The sequence below is a fragment of the Fukomys damarensis genome, unplaced genomic scaffold, assembly GCF_012274545.1.
Source record: "Fukomys damarensis isolate Sample0158 unplaced genomic scaffold, DMR_v1.0_HiC HiC_scaffold_12, whole genome shotgun sequence".
In the NCBI taxonomy this organism is placed as follows: domain Eukaryota; kingdom Metazoa; phylum Chordata; class Mammalia; order Rodentia; family Bathyergidae; genus Fukomys; species Fukomys damarensis.
Genome location: NW_022900924.1, coordinates 3,536,254 through 3,553,109, shown reverse-complemented (window position 1 = coordinate 3,553,109; position 16,856 = coordinate 3,536,254). Strand labels below are relative to the sequence as shown.

The 16,856-nt window shown below is 48.3% G+C and overlaps 1 protein-coding gene across 1 annotated transcript in view; it reads right to left on the bottom strand.

The window, feature by feature from the left end:
* Positions 1–16,856, bottom strand: part of Nf2 (neurofibromin 2) — a gene marked incomplete at its 5' end in the record, with an annotated part of 33,216 nt that overhangs the window by 5,028 nt on the left and 11,332 nt on the right. Inside the window, 6 exons of the mRNA XM_033762274.1 lie at positions 4,794–4,959; positions 7,322–7,449; positions 10,323–10,428; positions 11,914–12,131; positions 13,212–13,334; positions 15,732–15,845. Coding sequence (XP_033618165.1) covers positions 4,794–4,959; positions 7,322–7,449; positions 10,323–10,428; positions 11,914–12,131; positions 13,212–13,334; positions 15,732–15,845 — 855 coding nt within the window. The remainder of the gene's footprint in view (positions 1–4,793; positions 4,960–7,321; positions 7,450–10,322; positions 10,429–11,913; positions 12,132–13,211; positions 13,335–15,731; positions 15,846–16,856) is intronic.

Sequence of the window (16,856 nt, the reverse complement as noted above, 5' to 3'; positions counted from 1 at the left end):
TTGTTTTTTTTTTTTTTGTACCAGGGATCAAACTCAGGACCGTGCAAGCAGCAGGCAGAGGAACCACTGAGCTAAATCGCTGGCCCTGTTTTGTTTTGGGTACCAGAAATCAAACTTGGAACCTTGCCCTCGTGAGACAGACAGTGGAACCACTGAGCTAAATCCCCAGCGCCTCTGTTATGTTTTTTAAAAAAGGATCTTGGCTGGGGGCGGGGGGAGAAAGAAAAGAAAAGAAAGGATCTGGGGAAGTTGTCCAGGCTGGCCTTGAACTCGAAATCTTCCTGCTTCCACCTCCCAAGCAGCTGGGACTACAGGCGCATTCCGCTACAGCCAGCTTACAGTCACCTTTCACAGGTGAGGACACTTAATAACTGTAAGCGAATCATAACTTTAGCAAAAGGAAGGGGTACCTCAGGTAACCAGACAGTTCTGACTCTCACCGTTACCAAGGGATTGTGGTCACCAAGGGTGACTGAACTCACTTTGGCTTTCCACAGTTCCCACGGGAACTGCTCAGACCGCGTCAGACACTAAACCTCTAGGCGATTTAGCTCAGTGGCACCACACCTGCCTTGCAAGCGCAAAGTCCTGAGCTCGATCCCCGTACCAAAAAACAAAAAACAAACAAAAGATGAAGAAGTGAATGAATGAACAAATAAACGCCTCCACATACAGTCAAACGTTGCTTAACAACAGGGACAAGGAACAAGACATGTGTTGTTAGGCGATTTTGCTACTGAATGAGTATCACAGAGTGTGCTTATACAGTAGACAGCTACAGCACTAGGTAATGGCAATTTTCTTGGGCCAGCATTATATACTCAGGTCACCACTGACCAAATGTTTTTATGAGGCCCGTTATCGGATCCTGGAAGCTGTACCAAACGTAACTAAAAATGAAACTTCATTTGTCTATAATAATTCAATGAGAAGTGACACCCAAAATTAGGACCATGAAGAAGTTAAACATCCTGTATCACAGCAAAAAGAAAGGGGAAACACATTCAGGCTTAACTGTATAATCCTGCACAGGGAACAAATAATCGCATAGGTTGAAACAAAGCAGGATTTCTGCTTGCCCTGGTGCTAAGCAAAAAGACCAGCAAATGGCAGTGGACCCAGACATGGTGTCCTGGGGGCCACGGCCCCATCACTTGGGTGGAAATCCACCTGACCTGCCCATTGCGATGCTGCCCCTAACTGCTTTGTTTAGAGTACCGCTGCTTGGTGTTAGGGAATCACGCCAAGGTGGGCATGAGAGCTGAAGAAACAGGAGCCCACTAAATCACTCAGGGCGTAGAGCACACCCAAATCGGGGTTCGTGCCATGGATTCTGAGAATCACTAATGGCTCTAATCTAACTTATTCAAGATTTATCTAGGATTTTTTTTTTTTTATATGGGGATTGAACTCAGAACCTGGAACTGTGCTTGCAAGGCAGGCAGCAGCACCACTGAGCTAGATCCCCAGCCCTTATCTGGGACTTTAATAGCTAACTTCTTTTTCTGGGATAATGATCATAGATACAGTCTGTTTTAACCTGGTGGGGTGGTGCACACCTATAATCCCAGCACGAGGAGGCTGAGGCAAGAGGATCGCCAGGAGTTTGAGGCCAGACCGAGCTTTATAGTGAGTTCAAGGCCAGCCAGAACTACAAAGTGAGACCTTGTCTCAAAAAACCCTAAATAAATAAATACAATCTATCTTACGCCATATCTCATTTTTGCTTCCAAGTTCCCAATGAGATTACTCTACTGAACTCCAGTGAGGACTGTGAGGGATGCAGTCTATACTCCTGTTAGATGGTGTTGGGCTCACTGGCAGAGGCATGACTAGGGATTAGGTGAGAAACAGATGGAATGTCTTTTTTTTTCGAGACAGATTCTCGCTCTGTAGTTCAGCCTGGTCTTGATATTGCTGCCTCGGCCTCCTGAGTGTTGGGGGAATACCATTTTATTAATGGGCAGAATAAATTCTCTCCAGGGTCCAGGCATGTTGGAAAAAGCAGCAGCGAAGATTTAACTGATCATTCAACAACCACTGAATATTCATCTCTGGTTCCCAGGACAGCACTGTCCCAGTGCAGGGGTCACCCTGCTCACTACCGCACTCCACACTGAGCCAACGCCCAGGCAGCCTCTCAGGTTCAGTGGAGCAGACAATAAACTCAGGCTCTCTCAGACAAGACTGTGCTCTCTGTGCGCTGTACTGGAAAAGGAAAGGGGCGTACAGAACAGGGAGATTCTCAGGGAACACGAGTGTGCCTGGCAACCCCTCCCTGCTATGATCAGAAGCTGTCAGGAGTGACCACAGACGGCAGGGCTAACCATGACATGGCAGGCGTCGAGCCTGAGTGAGCGACAACAGTCTTCAAAGCACCCGACCTGGCCCCATTTCCATGCTAGGGTTATTTATCTAAGAAATACACCATCAAAACAGCGGACTTTTAGACAGACCTGACTGGACAGGAAGCCACGACCTTTCCCAGCCCAACAATAACACAAGATGGGAAGGACAACCAGTCCTGCAGCCTGTGACATGCTCTTCAGCATGAGGCAGCCTTCTGGGTCCCGGAGGCTGGCCTGGCCCCGCAGGACGGACGCCTGCTCGGTCAAAGCATGCTGCAGCGTGCCCGGAGACGGAGACAGGCAAGGTCATGCACGGGTTAGTATCACAGAGGGGAGGGCAGGGCCATCACCACAGACAGAGTACCTGGGAACAACCTACTTTGAGGACTCAAATGCAGATAGGTCTTCTGCCTTGGGCTTGAGGCTAAACCAGCAAAATAAAATGAAGAAAAACAAAAACACACCCTGTGATATCAACAATGTCACATGTGCCATTTGCAAAACGCTCAGACAGGCCTGAAGTTGTGACGAGTGACTTGCTTGTTTTTATGACTTGAAAATATGCCACCCGTTGGCAGAGTTTCAGGTTCCCGTGGCTGAGGGTCCGACTCACCACCATAGCAGCAGTGGCAAAGAGAAGGCTGCTCCTGGTGCCCGGGGTGATGAGGGGCAGGGGTAGGGGCTGGAAGTATCTCCCTGGAGGGCTGACCAGCTCACCGGCCCAGCCACGGTTTTATCTCTGTTTAATGAGGGAGGCCTCCCTTTAACTCCCCTCTTGCTAATGAGTAACTTTGTTTTGGAAGGGAAACCCAGGAGATGACAGAAGCCAGAGGTACAAAGAATACAGAGTTCGCGAAAGCCTTTCCTTCTAAGTCTTGCTATTAAAAGGAATTCTCTACCCACTGCCAACTGTAACTACAGTCAAGAGGAAAAGTGGGAGTTCCCTATTGTACCCATCAGTAATGGGTAAGGAGGCACAGATTTCTAGTCACAGCTTAGCCACTGACGAGAGTTCTTGAACTAGGAGACCATTTTAAAGACTAAGGGAAAGGGTAAAAACTGAACCATATCAATTGCTACCTCAACTCAATCTAAATAACACTTCTTTTACAAGTGTAACCTGATCCCTGGCTATCAGCTAAAAGCAGAGCTTCACTTGGCCAGAAAGAACCTTTCCACGCTCCCCAAATAAAAGATTTATACTCTTGGACTAATAATGGGTATAAAATTTAACTTTAACTTGTCAATCTTTAAAATGTCAACAGCTCTAAATACCAGGAGGGAAAGGTAGGATACTGTGAGGCTCATTAATGAAGACTCAGTTTTTAAAAACATCAAGGTTCCCCTAGATATTTTTATACTTTGAAGTATGAAAAAAGCTGAAAATTTAAAATATGGTTTCTTAATCAAGAACAAGATTTAAGTCTCTGCCACTTAAAAACACAAAAGGAAGTTGAGTGAGGTGGCACATACCTATACAAGGTCTCACTTGCCTGGTAGTTCAGGCTGGCCTTGAATTCACAGGGATACTCCTGCCTTAGCCTCCTGAGTGCTGGGGGAATATCATTTTATTAATGGGCAGAATAAATTCTCTCCTGCTACTAGTGCTAGTGGTGGTGGGGATACCGAGACAAAAGGATCCCACATTCAAGTCCAGCCTAGATGATTTTCTCAAAATCAAAAAAATTTTTTTTTGTACTGGGGATCGTACTTGGGTCCTTGTCTTGTGAGGCAGGTGGCAGAAACACTGAGCTAAATCCCCAGCCCTCTCAAAATAAAATTTTGAGCTAGAAGCTGGGGGTGGTGGCATACACCTGTAATCCAAGCACTCCGGGAGAGTCATGAGTTCAAGGCCAGCCTGGGCTATACAGAGTTCATGGCCAGTGTGGGTTATATAGTGAGACCTTGTCACAATAAAAGAATAAATGAATGAATAAGCAAATTAAAAAAAATTTTAAATGGGTTGGAGATATAGCTTAGTATGTGTGAGGTCTTAGGTTCAATCCCATTAGTACAAAAAAAGGAAAAATAAACAGATACAGAAAAACAAAAACAAACCAAACCATAAAGACTACAGGGGACTCCATTATCAGAGGCCTCCTCTTCATCATGCCTTTGCATTAAGCAAGGCGGTTCCCTGGGCATAACTCCCCTTGGCTTAAAAGACAGAACTGCTTTAGTGCTCAATGATGGATCAAAAACTGTGCTCCAGCAGGGATTCATCTCATCAGAGCTTTTAACACAGCCCACTTCCATCAAGCCAATGGGCTCGCGGTCACTGGCAGATTAAATTTCCTTTCTGGCAGGAGCTGAAAAATTTCCTCAACTAAGTACGTGTAAAAAATGACAACAGTCTAATGACTCGGCTCCTGAGGAAACCAGATGCCAACCTCACATTTCATTAAGGAATGTCCCCATCAGCGAAAGCTAAGAGACTCCAAGTACCTTTTTAATCGTATTGTGCTTGCTGCTGGTGCCACCCCTGTCCGAGTTCTCGTTGTGCAGAATGTCCAAAGCGGTCTCCCGCTCTTTTAGTTTCAAGGCCTCAATTTCCGTCTTCAGCTCGTTCAGCTGCTCCTGTAGATGCTTGCTCTTCTCCATGTATTCCACTCTGCGGCAAGAGGACACCACGTATCAGGGCTCAGGCAGGCAGAGGCACGGTTGAGGGCTCCGCGACCCACACACACTCAGTGTGGAAGCCAGTGGCTGGGACTCGGGTTTGTATCTCAGCCTGGCCACTCACAGGCTGTGGGAGCCTGGGCTGGCCATTTAACTGCTAGGAATCTCTTTCCTCACTAACGATTACAGGACTGCGGTCAGGACGAAAGTAGAGGGAAGCCCTCTGTAAAATCCCAGAGTACTTAACAAATCCCAGCTGCCACAGGTAACTTTTAGTTCTGTACACAACAGCATATGAGGACCGGGATTTAGCTCAGCGGTTCGGTGACCTGCCTCGCAAGCGCAAGGACCCGAGTTCGATCCCTGGTACCAAAAAAAAAACCCCAACACAACAGCATATGAAATAAGCCTCCTGGCACCCAAAATAATGTCTTCGTCTTGGCCTTTCTTGGAGCTGTAATTCAGATGCCCTCGTCTGACAGCTCAGGTCCACAGTCCCACTTGTAGTGGGACTCAAACCTCATATCCTACAGGTGACAGAAGCTCACGCAAGCACAACGGGAAGGAAGAGGTGCCCCTCTCACCTGCAGGTAGAGGCACTGAGCAACGGTAACTATCGTGGTGACAATCTGGAAGCTGCCTGTGGAGTTTCCAACTATGAGGGCATGGCCAGGAAGACAACGCAACACAAACACGAAGGAACCTCTGCGGGCAGGAGCGTGGCTGTGACATGGACTCTGCCAGCACGGGCAAGAGAAGTGAGTGCTGTGAGCTGAATGCCTGTCGCTCCCCAGAGTTCATACCACCAACGTGAAGGTGCCCTAGGGTGAAGCCTTTGGTCATAAGGACAGGACCCTCATGAAAGAGCTCCCAAAGGGACCCCTCGCTCGTGAGAGAATACCACAGGAAGGCACTGTCTAATAAACCAGGATGAAGGCTCTCACCAGACTGAGTTTGACAGTGCTTCCATCTTGGATTTCTAAAAGCATGAACCATGAGAAATAAGCATCTATTGTTTGTAAGCCACCCAGCCACTGGTATTGTGTTACAGCAGTCTGAACACGCGCAAACACGAAGATCCAAACTACAACAAAGCGGGACACGAATAGGATGCAGTCGCACAACGATCAGAACCCCATACCTATGCCTGTGTGGACAAGGATGGCAGGAACTCAGCAGATGCTACCACCAGTGGCTCTAGTCCACCCGCTTATCGATGCCCTCCGTATGAAGGCCTGAAGAGAAACACAGCCTGTCTGCGGCAGCCCAGGCTGGACCCCACGGAGGCACTTTCCCAGAGGGTTATCGGGAGGTAACCACACAGGGAGAGGGGTTTCGACCCCTGGGGGCTGCTCTGTCAGCGGTGTCATGTTGAATGATCTCACTGAACTAAATCTGTGTTCTCACTTGTAAAACAGAAACACCACAGCTAGGCATGGTTGTGCACGCCTATGATCCCAGCACTCTGGAAAGCTGAGGTAGGAGGATCCTAAGTCTGAGCCCAACCTGGGCAGCTTCGTGACTTAAGAAGACCCTGTCTCAAAATACAAAAAAATAAAGGGACTGATGTAGTGCAGTATGAAGGCCTTTCGTTCAATCCCCAGTACAGTACTGGGGGGAAAAGAGGAACACTAAAACCTACTTTTGATATCAGTGTTCTATTTGTTAGTAGGAATTCAATGAGACAAAAGCCAAAACACTCTAATGTATGGGGTATGTTACATGCTAGCTACTATGACTGTTTCCTGACAGCTGTGGCACCATGAATCAGTTCACCTCTGGTTCTGGGAATGGGGGGCCGTGACTAGCCTTCCTCTGCGGAGGACTGTGGCCATCTCTGACTACACCTCCACGGACCGTGAAGGCAGCCCAGGCCGAGCCAAGGCTCTGCGCAGGGCTGCCTGACACTGCAGACCCCCCCACCCGGCCACTGGCTTTCTCGGCCTCAAGCCCGTTTCTTCTGTCCCACCTTTGTTCTAGACACAGGAAGCACCACAGATCCCACCTGTCAGGGAACGTGACCAGGAGAAAACTGCAGTTCAGTACGTGGGAACAGCAGCGTGACTCACTGCAAGGCCCCTGACAACCTGGTTCCATTCTTCAGGCAGAGTTCTGAGTCACTGTGAACTCCAGGCCACCGAGCAAATGTCATTTTTATCCTGGAGCATTGACTGCTGATCTACTGTCTTCAATTTCTAATTAGAAACCATGTCCTCCAGTGGGTGATACCTAAGTAAACCACTGCAGGAGCTAGGGACAGGCCCCTCTGTCATGACCCTTTGTATGTCCAGACACAGATCCGTTCCTCATTCATACTCCCAGTGGCCCTGCGCAGGTCGCAAGGGACTACATACTTTTCTTTCTCTATTTCCATGGAGAGCCGCTTCATGTCAGTATCCTTGAAGTCAAAAGACAGGCTGTCGCCAATGAGGTTGAAGCTTGGTATATCAGGAGGCATTGGTGCTGGGATTGGGTTCACCGGCTGCCAATGAGAAAGCTCAGAATTACGAGATTCAGGTTTCATAGGAACATTCCCTCCATATTCAAGGCTGTGCGGGTCAAGAGTCCTAAAAAAGGAAACACTAGGGCCGGGGATTTAGCTCAGTGGTTCCGCTGCCTGCCTGGAAAGTGCAAAGCCCCGAGTTTAATTCCTGTACCAAAAAAAAGGAAACATTAAAACTTTGATGTCAGCGTTACATTCACTAGTTAGTAGAAATAAAATGAGACAGAAGCTTAAAAACCCCAACATAGAGGCACTGCCTGTGGTAGCTACTGTGATCGATTCAAAATCTAGTCAAAGTATTTGTCTTCCTACAAATGTAACCTTTTTTCACGCTCAATCAAATCAAACACAAACTCCCACTCACTTTTTCATTTAGCAAATTCTCATTTCCTGCACTAGGAGGTAGAGAAGCAGACAAGACAGGTCTCTGGCTCTGAACAGCTAAAAGTCCTGTTCAGGAAACAGATGTGTTCACAAATCCTAACAGTTAAATAAGGCAACTATTACAGCCAGGGAGCAAAGAGGCTAAGGGAGCCGTAGGGACATGGTTGAAGAGATGCCGCTTCTGCTGCAACCAGAGAATGTGCCAGAAGGAAAAGGGCGCAGGCGAGGACGCTGGGCTGAGAATGTCTAGCTAGAGTGCTGGCCGCGCGCAGTCCCTGTGTGGGCAGCGGGGTAGGAGTCTGTTCTAGACCGGCAGGGTTCTGCCAGGACGTTCGGGGTTCGAACTGGGAAGACAGAGCTCAGGATGAAGTACTAAGACTGAAACACAGCATGAAGTCCCTAGATTTGCTTCGGGACTTTCTCATCCCAAAACAAAGGGTCATTTAAAATATGGCCCTAATCTACTTCCCCAGTTTCTTCCATGATTTGCCCTACTAAGCCGTAAATAGTATTTAGTATTCCCTGCGGTGCTTTCCCATCTCCTAAGCTCTATCCCTCTTGCAAGCCCCTTCTCAGACCCTCTGATCTCTCCTCAAACACTTTCCAGCTCCTGCTCAGACAGGAGGCCCGCCTTTCTTTTGCTGTCCTGTTGGACTATGTTCATGGTTCGCTAATGGATCTTTCCATAACTCTACACTGTAAGGACTATTTTTTTGGCTGTCTCTTCTTTCTGCTGTCTACAAGTTTCCTGAGGGCTGATTTGCTTCTTTTTCATCCTTGGATTTTTTACTGAGTTTCAGATGGTACCTGGGCAGGAGTGCAGCCTCAGAACTTTCATATGGGCCTGAAACAGGGTGTCTGGAGAGTGTCAGAAGAGGTGCTGAGCAGGGGCTTTTGGGCTCCTACAAACAGTGCGTTTTTCTTTTCCTGGTCCAAGGGCTGAGTACATGGGTTATGTTCTGCCTGTGAAAATTTATCAAAATGTACAGTTGTGATTTGGGGCCTTCTCTGTACATATTATACTTTATAAAAACTTCTAGAAAGGATGAATATTGGGGCTGCAGAAATTGGTACGATCACTTCTCTGAAGGGAATCAAAATGAAACATCTGACCTCATGGTTCCATATGTGATCATCTATTCTATCAGTACAGACATGGCGTATGTGCAAAGATTTGCATTCAGGGATGTTCAGTGCAGTTTTGCTAAAAACTGTACAAGAAAACAGACTAAATGTTCATCTATAAGGGACTGGTTAGGCGTATTACAATCTAGCCATACGACCAAATGAGGTTAAAAACTGACACGGACGATCTCCTCCAGGATTTGTTGCTAAGAAGAGCAGAGTTAGAGCAGTATAAAGTTTGCGCCGATGTATGTTTTAAACGTACACACACATCTCAGGCATATGACTCCATTTCCAGCTCTCACCTGTCTGTGACTACCTGACAGGCCCCGAGTGAGGACATCAGCCCGATCAGCCCACCACAGTGAGAGGTAATAATAAATGCTTGCTGGGAGCCACACATTTGGTTTGAGGTGCTCTGTTACCCAGGAACTCATAACCACAAAACACAGCACCAGCAAACTGTTGACATTTTCTCCAGTTCACATCCTGGGCAGCTTATCCCCCTGTACCCTGTGTGTATCTGTACCAAGTGTGAATACGCCACATGCATGAAAGCACAGTGTGTGTGTTTGTGCCTTGTGTGTGGATGTGCAGTGTCTGTCTGTGCCATGTGTGTGAGTGGACAAGTGCTTGTGCTGTACAGTACATCTGTACCCTTGCCCGGGACATCCTGTCATCTCTTCTGTGCCTGGATAGTCCCTGCTTGCCTTCACAAGTCAGCTCAGCCTCTCCCACCCCGCAGGCTAGGCCGTGTTCCAGGCACCTGTGCACACCTGCCTGGATATAAATTTTCAACTGGGACAGAACATTTGCTGAGTGGAGTGGAAGGAAAGCAAATTCTGTTTATTTTGTGATCCCATTTAGCAGAGGTCTGTCTCCCTGTCCCCAAACTGAGGTTGAAATCTGGTTCTTGCACAGCAATAACTCACTTTGAGGTAGACAGTCGACCCCTTCCCAGAACTGTAATTATGGTACATGGTATCGACCGATAGTAGAAGATTATATTCAGCTAAGCATTAGGGGACTAAAGAGCAAATTCTTCTGAGGAAAACTTGAGACTGTATTACTCAGAATAAGAAAAACATTTGAGAGCTGAAGATGGCCCTGCTGCCTGTTATCTAGGTAATCAGAGAAGTAACTGAGTAGCCTGAGGCCAAATGATGACCATGGATGTGCTGCCCGGTACCTGGCCATGGGCAGCCTCTGAACCATAAGTTCTGCCATGCTTTGCTGGAACCATTTCCCTGAAGGCACTGTCAGGTGAACTGAAGGGCTGAGAGGGACAAGAAGTCACCAGGTCTAAAGCAGCCCCCAGGGTGGTGGCCCCTGCCCGGACTCACTGGGTATGTGGGCTTGGTGGCAATTTCCAGGAGCTTCTGCTTGGCTCTTCGCTCTGCCTCTCGGGCTTCCTGCAGGTCCTGCTTCAGCTGATCTGCCTCCTTGGCCCTGAAAAGAAAGGATTTGTCAGTTCCCCAGAAGAAGACGGGCAGAGAGAGGTAACCCTCACCCCCGCCCCATCCCAAGCAAAGAGGGAGTTAACCTCAAGGTTAACCTCAGGGATGGCACCTGACAAGGAAACCAAGGACAGTGGGGCAGAGACATTTACGGGAAGTCAGAACTTCCAAAGCCAGAACAATATCCCTGGGCATTAATTTATTTCAACTGGTCAATTTAGACTGGAAGACCGGGGAAGCCAGAGGGGCAAGAGCAAAACAAAAAGCTGTGCAAGCCGACCAGGAACAAGGTGCACAGCCGTAATCCCAGCTCCTCAGGAGTCTGAGGCAGGAGGATCACTTGAGCCCCAGAATTTGGAGCCAGCCTGAGCAACACACTGAGATGCTATTTCATAAAACACAAAACCTCTGCAATAGGTGTGTGGGGTCGGGGGTGGGGGCACAATGTTTTCTCTGCTTGTTCCTGGACAACAGTGGGCTGGGCAAACAAAAGTGCTGGCTTTTTACAGCTCCCAGGTAAAACACCCTCAGACCAAGTGCCTACTCTTCTTGGGCAGAAAGACAAACCTGCCGTTATAGGCAAATGCTTCAGGGTACAGATCTGTGTCCTATGGGACACGGCTGGGAGTGGCATGTAAGGCCTAGCACATGGGCACCTGGCCCAACATCCATCACTCACAGAGGATGTGACCTACACAGAGAAAGAAAGGAGCCTGGCACGGGACAGGCATCAAGGAAATCATATTCTCAAGATGATATGCAAAGAACGGTGAGGAAAACTATAGTAAATCACCTTAGTTGCTAGAAGCCAAATACAAGTGTTCTAAATCAACAGACCCGGATGCTGTATCTGAAGGCTGGAGGACCAGAACAATCCAGAGCCTAGAATATAGTCTCGGAAAAGTACAGACAACAGTTCCATACTTCGACCAGTCATGAGCGGGGACATCCTGGTCACGGAGAGGACCGCAGCTTCCTTCCTTCATCTGCCAGGAAGACTGCAGGCAACTAATTTTCCTTACACGTAAATAATTGCTGTTTTCTTGCATCCCCTCTAAATAAAAAGGGGAAGGGCTGGGGATTTGGCTCAGTAGTTCCACTGCCTGCCTTGCAAGTGTAAGGGCCTGAGTTTGAACCCCAGCTCCAAAAATAAAAATAAAAAGGGAAAGTACTCCATTTTTAAAGTGGAAAAGAACCTCTTTGTATCTTCTTAGCTAAAAGCAATCTGTAAACATGCGTAACAGCTTCGCTGCAAACTGGGCTATGGGAGGCCTGGGGTCACGGCACAGAGGTGAGAGAACTACACTCTGTGTCCTTCCAACAGCTCCAGTCACGAGGGCCCGGCATGGAAGGGACCTCCCGGTCCCAGGCGGCGGAGCAGCAGCCCGAAGCTGGCTGTGTCCAGATGTGCTCAGGGCAGGGTTAGGACTAACAGGCCCTTTTCTAGGCTCCTTCCTGGGCCCAGGAAGCCCCTCACCTTCTCTCTGACTCCTCAGCCATCTTCAGGGCCAGCACCTCAGCCTCTAGCACCTTCTGCTCCATCAGGCGCTTCTCCTCCTCTGTCCGAATGGCTGTGGCTTTGATGCGCTGCATCTCCTGCTCCGCTTCGGCGGCCTTCTGCGCCAGAAGCTTGGCCTCCTCCTCGGTGATCTGGGCCTTTTCCGCTAACAGGTCTGCTGTTTCCTCTGACCGCATCTGGAGGGAAGCATGCTCTTAGCGGTGCCCATGTCCCACCCGGATCTGGAGGGGCTCAGACAAACAGGTTAGCAAGAAGCAGCCTCAGACTCCTCTGGCCTTGTCACTAAGCATCACCTCAGGAACCTCTGGAAACAGAAGACAGTCACATCCCCATCCAAAAGGGACCCTGAGGATCCACCCACGGGGAACCAGAAAGGGGTGAACAACTTTAATTGAGGCTTATGGTTTGCGAGGCAGAAAAATAACATAAACTGTCTTTTCTCTCTCCCCCCACCCCTTTCTTCCTGTATCAGGAATCAAACTCAGGACCTTGCACTTGCCAGGCAGGCATGGTGCCACTAAGCTAAAACCCTAGCCCTCTGTCTTCTCTTTAATTGGGGGTTCAGGGGCTGGGGATTTAGCTTAGTGGTTCCGCCACCTGCCTCACAAGTGCAAGGACCTGAGTTCAATCCCCCAGTACCAAAAAACAAACAAATAAATTGGGGTTCAAAAATGGAGGCGGGTTTGTCACTTGGGGGACATGTGGCAATGGCTGGAACATCACAGAGGATGAGGTGATGTTACTGGCATCTAGCAGGCGAAAGCCAGGACACTGCTAACCATCCTTCAATACCGAGAAAAGTCCCAGATGATCAGCCCCAGACAGTACTGAGCAGTACTGACGCGAGGAGCCCTGTTTTAAAGCAGCCCCAAAGTCAAAGTGGAGTTGGGCTGTTCATGCACCCCACCTAAATCTGCATCCGTCAGCACAGATGTTTCGTGGTGCTGGGGATCAAACCCAGGGCCTCACGTGTAGCAGGCGAGCTCTCTACCACTGAGTCGCACCTCCAGCTCCAGGACTGCTGTTTTTTGTGTGTGGTACTGGGGCTGAAGGCTGGCGCGCTCCACCTCCGAGCTACATCTCCAACTGCTTCTATTCATTTATTCTTTTTTTTGAGACAGGGTCTCACCAAGTGGCCCTAGATGGCCTTGAGCTCATAATCCACCTGCCCCAGCCTCCAACTGAAATAAAGCAAACACTGCTCGTTCACAGAAGTCCCCACACGACCTCGGGGCCCCCGACCCCACAGAAATCACCAGCGCTTCGTTGGCCATCGTTGCTTCTTCTTTCATCTGCAGCAGCCTCCTCTCCAACTCGTCTCTCGTGCGCTCGGCCTCCTCCCGCATCTGCTTCTCTCGAGCCAGGCGCTGCCGCTCCATCTGGGGGTGAAGGAGAGCAGCCCTGCTGCACGCTGCTCCTAGGCCCCTCCCCGAAACCCCGTCTGAGGGGCCTCCCGCCGAAGGCCCTTCCCTTCTCTTTACTTTTGGCAGCTCGGGTCACTCCTACCGCCCACCACCCTGTCTTAAACCAGTCTCTTAAACAGGAGTGGGAAGCTGTGCTCCTTGGAAGAAATTCTAGGAGTGAACAAATACACAAATGAAGAACAAAACACCAAGCTCGGCATCCTCCTGGACAGAAGGGAACGATCCTATGAGGCGTTCGGCAACAGTGACCTTGTGATGCCCCTGTTGGTTGGGAAACCTCACACAGCTTCGTCCTGTGGCCCGCGGGTCACAATGCAGGTTCCTCCTCCCTGAGCTGCAGCACGCAGGCAGCTCTCTCATCTGGTCAGAGGAGATGCCTCATCATTTCTAATCCACACAGACCCTTCAAACACCTCCGATCTCATCCACAATAGCTCCATGCCCATCTCTACCCATGGAGAAGATGGAACCATGTGTGAGGTATCAGTGGCTCCCACAGTTTTTCACAGGGGAAGCTGCAACAGCCACAGCACAGCCGCACAGGGCCCCCGCAGAGGCAACTCCAGAGCCAGGCAGGGAACACAGCCCCCATCCTTAAGGCAACAGTACACAGCCTCGCTGCCATGTCCCTGCTGCCTCCCCTGCCTTCCCGATCACCTGCCGAGCTGAATATGGGGACCGCACCTAGGACAGCGCCAGCCTCTGTGATCCCAGAGTACTAAGTGAGCTCAGAAAGCAGAAGCCGCAAGTGACCACTGCATTATTTTCTGCCTTCAGTAATGAAAGCACATTTAATGACTTCCTTTTTGCTTTAATCTTATCACAAACTCTAGTAAATTTCTAAGACCGCTGCTTTTTCTAAATATGAAGCAAAAAAAAAAAAAATGTATCGAACATTAAAGAATAATGCACAGACAAGCAATAAAATACTCTTAAATTCTCTGCTTTTCCTCTTGCAGGTTAATGAAAAGCTTGGCCAATTTGTTCCCTAATTTCCATCATATTATTTCCATTTCTATTATTCACCTCTTGAAAAAAGCCCCAGGCAGCACCCTTCAGTTCCCAGCACTACACTTTCCTAGACCTGTTCCCACTAATAAAAGACTTCCCTATCTGCAAAGCAGTTTATCACTTCTAACAAGAACGACCCAGGCTTCAGGCACAACAGGTCTTCTGATGGAGACAAGGAGGTATCATTAGCGCCACTTGATGGATGAGAAAATCTGAGACCCACACCCAGTGTCAGATCAGCTCCAAGGTCACTGTGCTAATGGGCCATGAAGCCCTTGACCTCTAGCTGCTCACAGGCCATGGGGGTGTCTCTTGCCCTAAAGCAGTGAGTGCAGGCTGGGAGGGTATTCAGCTATTCTTTGCCCGGGCCCAGAGGCCTGCGTGCTCCTTGACGATTTCAGACCTCTCGCTTCTAAGCTTTGCTCTACTGAGAAAGATGTCCAAGTAAGCCTTTTTCAATTTGTCACTACGAACCTATACTGGCTCACTAGCATTTCTGCTTCCAATAAAACCAATCCCATCAACCCAAAGCACCTCAAAGAGCACATCAATGGCCCACTGTCCCAGAAAGCAAGGAGATGGACAGCTGATGGCTGACTAGATCAAACCCGGCATCTCACTCTAAATCCCGGGGTGGGAAGTCAGCCTCTCTGGGGTAGCCAAATCAGACAGCAGCACACAAACTAATTATTACACCTCTGAGCTAGCAAGTCTTGAGGGCAGCCGACCGCAGCTGCCGTGACTCTATCTAGCAGTTCAGCCAAAAGCACGATTGATATTCTTAGCAGTGAGGCCCAAATTAGGTGTATGGATTTTGGGGAGTACGGCAGGTCTGTGAGTAGAAAACAATGATGCAGCCCTTCCAGTGTGCTGATAGGTGCTCCTGGCACCTCCCGTCGCGTGGTGTGTGCCGAACCTGACCCGCAGTGAGGAAGCGCAGCCTGAGTCTAATTAGCATTCCAGCAGCAAGCCCTGAAATGCCGCCATCTACTCCACCACCATCTAATTAGAAAAGGAGCCATGCAAAAAGAAAGACAGCTAGTAGCTGGAGGGACGAAAGCACTTGGCCACCATATTCCAAACTTGTGTTAATCACACTTAATTTCACTTAAGTTTACAAATGACTAGAGATGTTTCTTGTAGATATGCTTTTAGAATTTCTTGCTCATTTTCAAGCTAACTTGCCACCAGCTGGCTATCAGCTAATAAAGATCCAACAGGATAAAATAAGAGCCGGCACAGCCATGGTGAAAGGATTCCTACTGGCCCACAACCACTCTTACCTCCTAAGCCACAAGTGACCAAGCAGGGGCATCTCAGTTAAAACAAGGCCTTGCTTACCTGCTTTCTAGCCTTCTCTTCCCTGGCCTGGGCTTTCATCTGCTGAACTTCCAAAGAATCAGCTTTCCTTCGCCTCATAAATAGGTCATGGTTCCCAATACAAAGCTGGAGAATCTATGGCCACAGAAACAAGAAAAATGTTAAACCCACAAATACGCTTTGCTGTCCCTCAGTCTGACCCACGCTACAGCATCTTAGGCTCTGCTGGGGAACAGAAAAGCCGAGGAAGGAATGGAAGTAAAATATGAAAGCTCTACTGACAGCCTCTAGTGCTCTGAGCTCTGGAGACGCGCAAAATGAAGAGGCCGGGGCTGGGGATTTAGCTCAGGGGCTCTGTGCCTGCCTTGCAAGTGCAAGGTCGTGAGCTTGATCACCAGTACCAAAAACAAAAAACACAAAATGAAGAGGCCTCAGATAAGCTAGGAAGTAAAATCCGCCTGTGAAGAGAGGAACAGATACTTTATCATGCCCTTCAGATGCATCATGCCCTCCTAGGTCAAGATGTGCCTCTGCAGATCAGGGAGGACGAGAAAGCGTATTTAGTAACTTGGGCTAGGAAAAACATAAATTGGATCCCTCTCTCACACCATACACGAAAATGGACTCCAGAAGAATTAAAGATTTAAAAACAAAGATGAAGCCCTCGAAACTTTTAATAGAGAATACAGAAGAATATCTTTCTAACTGTAAGAAAAGGAAAAATACTAAGACACAAAAAGCACAAATGGTTAAGGAAAAGATTCTGATATTTTTTCACAACAAAATTTTAAAAAATTTCTTTGCAGGCCAGTGATGTAGCTCAGTAGCGCACCGTGCCTGCCTGGCAAGTACAAGGTCCTAAGTTCAATCCCAGATACAGAAAAAAAAAATGTTTCTCATGATATTATTAAAGAAAAGGAAAAACAAATTGTACATTGGGAGAAGACACAACCAATACAAAAAATAAATTAAAAATCTAAGAGCATAACAGTCAAAAGACCACTGAAACAAATATCTAACAGACAGGAAATAAGATTGGCCAATAAATATATTTAAAGATGTTCAAATTATCAGGTAAAATTGCTCAGACCTTTAATCCCAGATATTCAGGAAGCTGAGGCAGAGGATCACAAGTTAGGTTAGCAT